At 37.8% G+C, this 9,086-nt stretch overlaps 1 protein-coding gene across 2 annotated transcripts in view; it reads left to right on the top strand.

Moving 5' to 3' along the window:
- The window catches only part of HMGCR (3-hydroxy-3-methylglutaryl-CoA reductase), a 20,058-nt gene extending 11,539 nt beyond the window's left edge, over positions 1-8,519 (top strand). The window contains exons 11-19 of one of the 2 annotated variants that reach the window (XM_044663082.1): positions 537-731; positions 2,341-2,499; positions 2,636-2,793; positions 3,900-4,005; positions 6,442-6,612; positions 6,912-7,052; positions 7,143-7,301; positions 7,900-8,054; positions 8,181-8,519. In XM_044663082.1, coding sequence (XP_044519017.1) covers positions 537-731; positions 2,341-2,499; positions 2,636-2,793; positions 3,900-4,005; positions 6,442-6,612; positions 6,912-7,052; positions 7,143-7,301; positions 7,900-8,054; positions 8,181-8,235 — 1,299 coding nt within the window. In that variant the 3' untranslated portion in view covers positions 8,236-8,519. The remainder of the gene's footprint in view (positions 1-536; positions 732-2,340; positions 2,500-2,635; positions 2,794-3,899; positions 4,006-6,441; positions 6,613-6,911; positions 7,053-7,142; positions 7,302-7,899; positions 8,055-8,180) is intronic. The other variant, XM_044663079.1, reaches the window with a different exon arrangement.
- The last annotated feature ends 567 nt before the right edge of the window (positions 8,520-9,086 follow it).

A 9,086-nucleotide genomic window follows, 5' to 3' on the forward strand; every position in this document is an offset into this window, starting at 1 on the left:
CCCCCCCCCAGTCTTTTTCTAAAGCCTCCTCTTGGGGTGGAGGTCACCCTGGATTCTGGGAGGCTATGCCAGCAAAAACCGTAGTAGCTGCTACCAAGCTGGTAACAAATAGGCCCAGTCATTAACCCTAAAACCACCTTTAGCTCATTTCAAAGTTCATCAGCAGGCTAATGAAGTGTGAAACAGGATTTTTAGATGTAACACCTTGCAAAGCCCATCAGTTGAGTTGGGTTGTAATCTTCAGTAGAGGAAACACACAAGGATGGCATCAGTCTTTTAAGCATAGCCAGTGCATATTACTGCTGCCAAGCCATGTACGTCATTCTTTGTAAAGTGTAGAAATGGAGCCATGGCAGTATTTTCAAAATTACAATGATGTTTTTATATGCTAGTATTATCTTACATTATCACTTTAATTGTTAGACTTTTTTATACAGCAATATTAAATGGCTTGCTATGGGTAGTAATGTAAGGGAGAAGAGATTTAAAGTTTTTTAGTGCATTTTTTGAATTTTTCTGCCCCCAATTTTTTTTAGAAAGGTGCAAAATTCCTCAGTGATGCTGAGATCATCAGATTAGTCAATGCTAAGCATATTCCAGCTTACAAATTGGAAACTCTGATGGAAACACATGAACGAGGTGTATCTATTCGCCGACAAATGCTGTCAAAGAAGCTTCCTGAACCCTCTTCGTTGGAGTATTTACCGTATAGGGATTACAATTACTCTTTGGTAAGTAGTTTCTGTGTTTTGTGACTTTCAAAAATGTTTTCTTCTTAACTGGACTTCATGAATGGATGTGACCTCAGACACTTCTTATATGTGTAACCCTGGGCAAGTCACTTAATCCCTATTGTTTAGCCCAATACACAGTATTGATTCTAAGATTGAATTTTAAGAGTTTAAAAAATAAATTATATGTAGAGTGTTTGGGGGCATAAACAGCTAATACTCTCCAGGCTAGTATTATCATTTGATACTGTACCTATGATGCAACATTAAAAACACAGTATTTCTTCATACCCTACTACTATTATATATAGTAGGTATATATATATATATCTACATATATACCTCAAACAAATATTTTCTTCTATTGAGTAACTGATCATGTACATGCATGTACATGATCAATTATAGTTGTGTTGGTTATGTGTATATTATACTGACATTTTTGAGTACATATTTCCTTTTATTGATTAACTGATACATATATATGCATGTATCAGTTATATATATGTATGTGTGCACATATACATGTTATTCATTAAAGAAGAGCATTTTCTTATATGTAGATCTATTGATTTATCTATATAAAAACACATGCATATATTTTAAATAGGAAAGTTTAATTTTAATCCAAATATATTTAGCCTTTTAAAAATCCATTCTGGTTATTTTGGCAGAGCTCATTAACTAGATGGAAATCTAAGCTAATCTTTAATGAATGACTAGATTAAAAAGAGTTGATGATTTGTCCTTTTTTGTTCTTAAACTTTTCAGAACTGTGGCATTGTTTTTAGATGAAGTGTTAAGATTTAGGAAAATTCCTCAGGATTGAAGACCTAAAAAATGAGATGTTGAAAGAGAGTATTTAGGATATCACACTTATAGTAATCTCTTTTTTCTTCTCTGCCTGTTCTTAAAGTGTTAAATTTAATTTTGAGAGTTAGTTTACGTGTAAAATGGTTTGGGATTAGACGGTGAAACATTATGTTTCACTAACGTATAGATTGGTATTCCTTGAAATTTTCTGTTTTATCCACCAAAGTTTAGAGAATTTAAATAGCAAGTGGTTCAAGAAGTTACCTCATTTTGAGTTGTGAGGAGGACTTTGGGCTTATGATTACGGTATATTATTTTACTATACTAGTGCAAAGAAAACTGTTTGAAGTCAGGACTTGGTTTTAAATTTCCTGCTCTGCTCCTTACGACTTGTGGGACCTTATATAAGTTTCCTTATTTCTCTGGGTCTCAGTTTCCTCCACTATAAAAATGATGGGACTTTGGACTCATCTGGGTTCAAATCCTAGCTCTTATTTACTACTGGTATGACTTTGAGCAAATCATTGGACTGGACTTTGTTCCCTATCTGTAATAGGAGGGAGCTACTCCTCTAGATTCCTATTCAGCTTTTATACTCTGGATCTATGATGTGTAAAAATGAACATACAAATTCTTTCTGGTTTACATCTAGAATAACAAACTAAAATAAAATTAATGTAAAGATTGAATCGAGTGTAAATTGAAAAAAGGTATATATTCAGAAAATGGCAGTAGTATAACTGAATGTGGGTAACTACAATCCCATCAGTATTTCATAGTTTCTTTGATGTTTTAGGTGATGGGAGCTTGCTGTGAGAATGTTATTGGATACATGCCTGTCCCTGTTGGAGTAGCAGGGCCCCTCCATCTGGATGGTAAAGAATTCCAGGTCCCAATGGCCACAACGGAAGGCTGTCTTGTTGCCAGTACCAATAGGGGTTGTAGAGCAATATGTGTAAGTAACTTCCTAGTTTTGCCCCTTGGCAAGGCAGTCAGGGCAAACTTTCGGATAAGCAGAATTCTTTTCCTTATTTAACATGAATCTTTAGTAATAATAAATTGTCTAATTGGCTTCTTATTTCCTGATTTAGCTTGGTGGAGGTGCAAGTAGCTGTGTTCTAGCAGATGGAATGACTCGAGGTCCTGTAGTAAGGTTTCCCAGTGCATGTGACTCTGCAAATATGAAGACCTGGCTTGAAAGTCCTGAAAGCTTTAAAATAATAAAGGAAGCATTTGACAGTACCAGCAGGTGAGGGGGGGGTGGCGCCGGGAGGGAGACAGAGAGTGGGGAGGTGGGAGAGAGATAGGGAGAGAGAGTGTTGAAAGACAGTTTTGAGGGGGCAGGATTATTTCAGTTTGGGGCCTGATGGAGGTGTCACTGGGATGGCCAGGTGAAGCTAACTAACAGATACTTGAAACTATGGAATTTAGGGGGGCAGAGCTTGAGGAGTCATTTTCATTTGCATAAAGGTGATAAAGGGAATCTTGGGAGAATACCAGGTGAAAAAAGATAAGAAAAAGAAAGAGATCTAAAACAGACCCTGGAGGATGGATGCTTGTGTTTAAAAGGCAAGAGGATGCCAAGGAGCCAGCATATGTGTCAGCAAAGCACCTCTCAGAAGTAGGAGAAACATAACAGTTCAGAGAGAAGGCTACGTAGTCCTCTAAAGGGAAAAAAGGTTGTGAAGAAGAATCTGAAAGATCTCTCTTGGAAGAGGTTGGGGTGGTGGTGGGAGTCCTACATGGGTGTGAACCATTTCATATAATGTCAGTTTGGGTTTTTTTAATGAATTGATTGGATTTGCTTAATTTTTTTTCTTTTAAGAAAAACCTTTGTTACAAGGGATGGCTCTCTGGGAGTGTGGAAAGATAGAGTGATAAAAGGAAAAAACTAGGTGATATTAAAACAAAGGCTTATTTTAAAAAACAAAGCATAAGAGTCAGCAGTATCATGTTGCAAAAGTGAATGAGGATAAAAGAGGAGTGTGATAGATCAGATTTGGAAATACAGAGATTGTTGAATTTGTACTGTGCAGTTGCTGTGTGGGTGCCTGGTTGGTTTTTAGTATTGAAGATGGAAGCTAGAAAATAAAATCTCATAAAAGTAAATACTTGAGAACAAAGCAAAGTTGATGCCACTATTTTCATTTTCTTTGCTTGTTGATAAAATTTGTTTATGTGCTCCATGTGTGAATGAGACAATTGTGGCAGTCTCTGGCTCTCACTTGGTTACAGAATAGCTTGTTGATCATTTGAGTTTCTTTGGGCCTCAGGTTACTCATCTATGAGAGTTTGAAGTGGATCGATCCTACAATCCCTTGCAGCTCCAATGTTCTTTGGTGATTTCATTTATAGATTTGCACGTCTCCAGAAAGTTCACATTAGTCTGGCTGGTCGCAATGCCTATATCCGTTTCCAGTCCAGGACAGGTGATGCCATGGGGATGAACATGATTTCAAAGGTATGCTCGAGTTAATGTGACCAGTATATTTGATTTCAGTGTTCTGTACCCATCACCTAGTGGGGCACATTAAATGGCCCTCTTCAATTCCAATTTCGTTATGCTTGTTCAGTTTGACTGATGTCGTTATGTAGTATCATTTCTACACAGCCACAGTAGTACTCTTCTCAGAAACTGATTTGGCAGAGGATTTTGAAGTGAACACTTCATAGTTGTACTCCTTAAATTTGGACGTTAACCTTCAAATAGCTATTTCTTTTTTCTTTTTTTTTAAACTCTTACTTTCTATCTTAGTAACAACTATAGAACAGAAGGGCAGGGTCTGGGCAAACAGGGTTAAGTGACTTGCCCAGGGCTACACAAATAGGAGGTTTGAGTCACAATCTAAGGCTAGATTTGAACTGAGGTCTTTCCAACTCCAGGCCTAGCTCTCTGACTAGCTGTCACTGCTATACCATCTTAACATACTTTTCCTTCTTACTATTATATAGAATCTTTCTCTTCCTTTAAGATACAACTCCAGCACCATCTTCTGCATGAAGTTGCCAACAGCCAGTGTCCTTTCTTCCAAAATATCTTGTATTTAACCACTTTGTATAGATTTGCATTTAACTTTATATATTTTTGTAAGTACTTGTCCCCTCTATTAGAATGTAAAATTCTTGCAAGTGGATATTGTTTCATTCTTCGTAGTATATCCTTATGTCTTCAGAACTTGGTCTGTGCTAATATTTAGTAAATGTTGATTTAGGGGGGCATCTGGGTAGCTCAGTGGATTGAGAGCCAGGCCTAGAAACGGGAGGTCCTAGGTTCAAATCCGGCCTCAGATACTTCCCAGCTGTGTGACCCTGGGCAAGTCACTTGACCCCCATTGCCTACCCTTACCACTCTTCCACCTATGAGTCAATGCACAGAAGTTAAGGGTTTAAAATTTAAGAAAAAAATGTTGATTTAGGAGACTAAAAGGTGTTCTTGAAGTGTCATCAGCATATGTTGCTATATGCCCGTATTATTCCCTCCCTCTAAGACTATTTGACTCACATTTTATTTTCCCAACATGTCTTAACCTACTTAATAATGAAATGTGTGCTGGTTGGGCCAATGATTCATTTTTGCTGGCCACCTATTTCATAATGAAGTCAGAGAAAGGCTAAATCTACAGGTCTTTAAAAGTGCCAGTAGTGTATTTACTCTGAGCATCAGTCAAAATATAGGACTATTTTTCCTATAAGCCATCTAGTATGCATGAAATATTTCCTGTGTACTAAAATGTAGTCCTTGGAATTTATAATCATGTAGGAGAGAGAAGACAAAAATGCAGATAATAGTACAAATGAAAGACTGTGATGAATCCTTCCAGTAGGGGGCATCAGGAAAGACTTCATGGAGGAGGTACTCATTGATTTCACTACTCTTTTAAAAGGAGAGCAAAGATTTCAGATGGCAGTGGGGGATAGCTCGAGGAGAGGTATGGAGGCAAGAAATGTTCATCTTAGGCTGGGGGGGAGGGTAAGCAAGACCTTAATTTTAACTTTTTTGAAGCTTTGTAACTCAGACCCCTGGATAATACATAGGCTTAAAGAAGTAATTTATTCAGTGTTTATTTTTTTAGGTTCAAGTGAGTCATTTGTTCCTTTGTGACACATATACATTGCACTGCAGTATTTGCAAAGTGTATTCCTAGCTATTCGCAAAGAGTTGGACATGTTACTCTGTCCAAGAAGAAAAAGAAAGTGATTTAAGCTTAATTTAATAATGGACACAGGGTTTTATATGCCTAGTTGCTGGAGTACATAAAAACAGCTGTTTATTCTTCATAATTAATATACAGAATACATTTTGTTCAGGTGGTCATGTGTACTGTGCTGCTTCCACTAAGGTGGTTCCCTAGTAGGGTAGGCAGTCAGAATATTTTTGTGAATATCAGCACCACTAAAGCCCAGTGCCAACATCTTGGTTGGGATTCAGGGCTCTCAAAGGCTTTGGCAGGTCCTATGAGGCTCAAAAGGCTTCAGGCATGATTTGTTCAGGGAAGCAGCCTTGTGAAGACTCATCCTGAAGTAGCTACAGGAGAAAGAATTTGGGAGTCACCTCAGTTCTCAAAGACAGTCTAAACCAAGTCTTCATAGAAGGGTTGTGATCTCTGGGAAAGGAGAGAGTACACTTACGGAAGACAGATTTCATCAGTATGAAAGACCGGGCTCTTGGCAAATACGGATTTTAGCCTATGATTTTAGTAGGCTAAAGAGGACATGTTTTCCTGACTCAAAGGCTAGTAATTCTGTCCCGTACGCTGTCCTGCCTCTGGAGGAAGCTCCTTACAGCAATGAGATGATTCTTTTAGTACTTAAGTAGAACTTCAAGGCAAGTCTGAGTAAGTTAAGGAAAAGGTGACTATGTGGCTTAATGTTTCATTTTTTTTTTTTTTCCATTAAGGGAACAGAGAATGCACTTGCAAAACTACGTGAATTTTTTCCTGAAATGCAAATTCTAGCTGTTAGTGGTAACTACTGTACAGACAAAAAACCTGCTGCTATAAATTGGATAGAGGGAAGAGGGAAGTCTGTTGTTTGTGAAGCTGTCATTCCAGCAAAGGTTGTCAGAGAAGTAAGTAATTGAATCAGATTCTGAATTTATTTTATTTTCAGAAAAATTAAAGCAAATGATTTATTTGTGGGAGAATATTTAACACCAAAGATATATAATTTCTTCCTCTGCCTTTATAGCAACATGACATGTTTCGTTTCTCTGAAGGTGGGGATTCATTCCTTAGGGGTAGATGTCTGCTCTCCCTACTTCTTAGGCCTGAATATACTTTTTTGACTGGTATCTCTTCTTTTGCAAAAAAAGAAAAACAGGCAAATAAAATCTCTGAGAATTTAAAAAATACTTGTTTCTTTTCCTAGGTTTTAAAAACTACCACAGAAGCTTTGGTTGAAGTTAACATAAACAAGAATTTGGTGGGCTCAGCCATGGCTGGTAGCATAGGAGGCTATAATGCACATGCAGCCAATATCGTAACTGCCATCTTCATTGCGTGTGGGCAGGTAAATTCTCTGAATTGGTTTTTGGTTCTGTTTTACTTAGAATTTGGGGGAAGTGTGTAGTAAACATCTCCTTTTTTTTTCCTTTTAAAGGATGCAGCACAGAATGTGGGCAGCTCTAATTGCATCACTCTTATGGAAGCTACTGGACCCTTAAATGAAGATCTGTATATCAGTTGTACTATGCCTTCCATAGAAATAGGAACTGTTGGTGGAGGAACCAACCTGCGACCACAGCAGGCCTGTTTGCAGGTATAAAAACCACACACTATGGGGGGTGGTAGCTAGGTGTCTCAGTGGATTGAGAGCCAGGCCTAGAGAGGGGAGGGTCCTGGGTTACCAGACATTTTCTAGCTGGGTGACTCTGGGCACTTAAACCCCATTGCCCAGCCCTTATCAAAGTATTGATTCTAAGATGGAAAAGTATGGGTTTAAAAAAAAAAACACAAAAAAACCTGCCTGTGTATATATAATATTACAAAGCAGTTTCCCTGATTTTATTCTGTGGATTCAGAATATGATAGCCAGGTTCCAGCAGGCTGAATTCACCTCAACACTTTCATCACATTCTCATTTTTTCCCTATAAATCTAACAAGCATGTTTACACATGCCATGCTAGCCAAGCGTCTTCCTGAGCTGTCATAACTTAACAAATTCTAGAACTAGTAAGAGTAGTTTTAATTCTCTTGAATGTATTGCTAGTTACAAAGCGTGGAATCACATGAATAAAGAGTTGTCAGATTCATGTCTTTTGTTCTATTATAATGTCTTAAATAGATACCCTCCGTAACCTCCCCATGAGGCCTGTTCGGTAGGATTATAAAAGTAAAATTTGTTCTCTGGCCATAGATGCTAGGTGTTCAAGGAGCATGCAAAGACAACCCTGGTGAAAATGCCCGTCAGCTTGCGAAAATAGTGTGTGGTACAGTTATGGCCGGGGAGTTATCACTGATGGCTGCATTGGCAGCAGGACATCTAGTCAAAAGCCACATGATCCACAACAGGTAAGTCTGCAATGTTCAGTGTATCTTTCTCACTTGTAAATCATATAAGATTTTGGAGTTTAAAGAGAGAATAATCTGTGTGTTACAGATATCTTGTTTCTCATCCTTTTGTCCTTTCTATTCTAGGTCAAAAATAAATCTTCAAGATCTCCAAGGAATCTGCACCAAGAAGGTAGCTTGAGTGTTGCTGAAGTTCTGAACTCAAGCACTCTCATGAGAATGGGATCTTAAGGACTAATGTAGAAAATCTGTGAATTAAAAAAACAACACTTCAGTGCAATGTCTTGTCAAGAGGACAGCGAGACATGTTCAGGGAGGCAACTGGCTTCAGTGGTTCAAGATTACTTCTCTAAGAAGAGTTTCTTTTCCACATCTGACAACAGTTTAGTGTTCTGCATACTTGTGTTTGACCGAAAGATATCATCTTGGGTATTAAAGCATCAAAGTGCCACAGCTAGTAAATACCATGTTTGAAGCTGGAAAAATAATTTTTGAATTTGGTGAGATTCACAAATATGCAAATTTCATGGTGATCAATGGGAGATTCCCCCCCCCAGGTAGAAAATAGAACTTTTAACTTGAAATAAGAGCTCATTTAATTTACATTATAGTAAATCAGAACATCTCACTGATTTTTTTATATGCTAATTATTAAGCTCAAGTCTTGGGACTTCAAGAGAGAAGAGTTAAAAGTTTTTCATTGTATTCCATTTGGTGCCGGTCTAGTTCAATTTCTAACAGCATTTAACCATGACTCTTATGAAGGGGGCCCTGCTTTAATTTTTTAAAGAAACAATTTTGGGGGATCACTTTTCCCCCTTGCCAGTCTACAGAATAGTGTGCTAAACATAGTATGTAACAGTTGTATGTCAGAAGTACCAAAAAATCACTGTGTTTCCTCATACAGGCTATTAAGTTCCTTTTTAGAACTTACTATGTCCAGATGCAGTTGGCTGTTACATGCCAGTCTGTGTAAAGCTTTAGCAAACACAGGAGAAGCTTTGAGCCACTTCCTTTAGGATTGAAATACAA

The sequence above is a fragment of the Gracilinanus agilis genome, chromosome 1 (assembly GCF_016433145.1).
Source record: "Gracilinanus agilis isolate LMUSP501 chromosome 1, AgileGrace, whole genome shotgun sequence".
Classification (NCBI taxonomy): Eukaryota; Metazoa; Chordata; class Mammalia; order Didelphimorphia; family Didelphidae; genus Gracilinanus; species Gracilinanus agilis.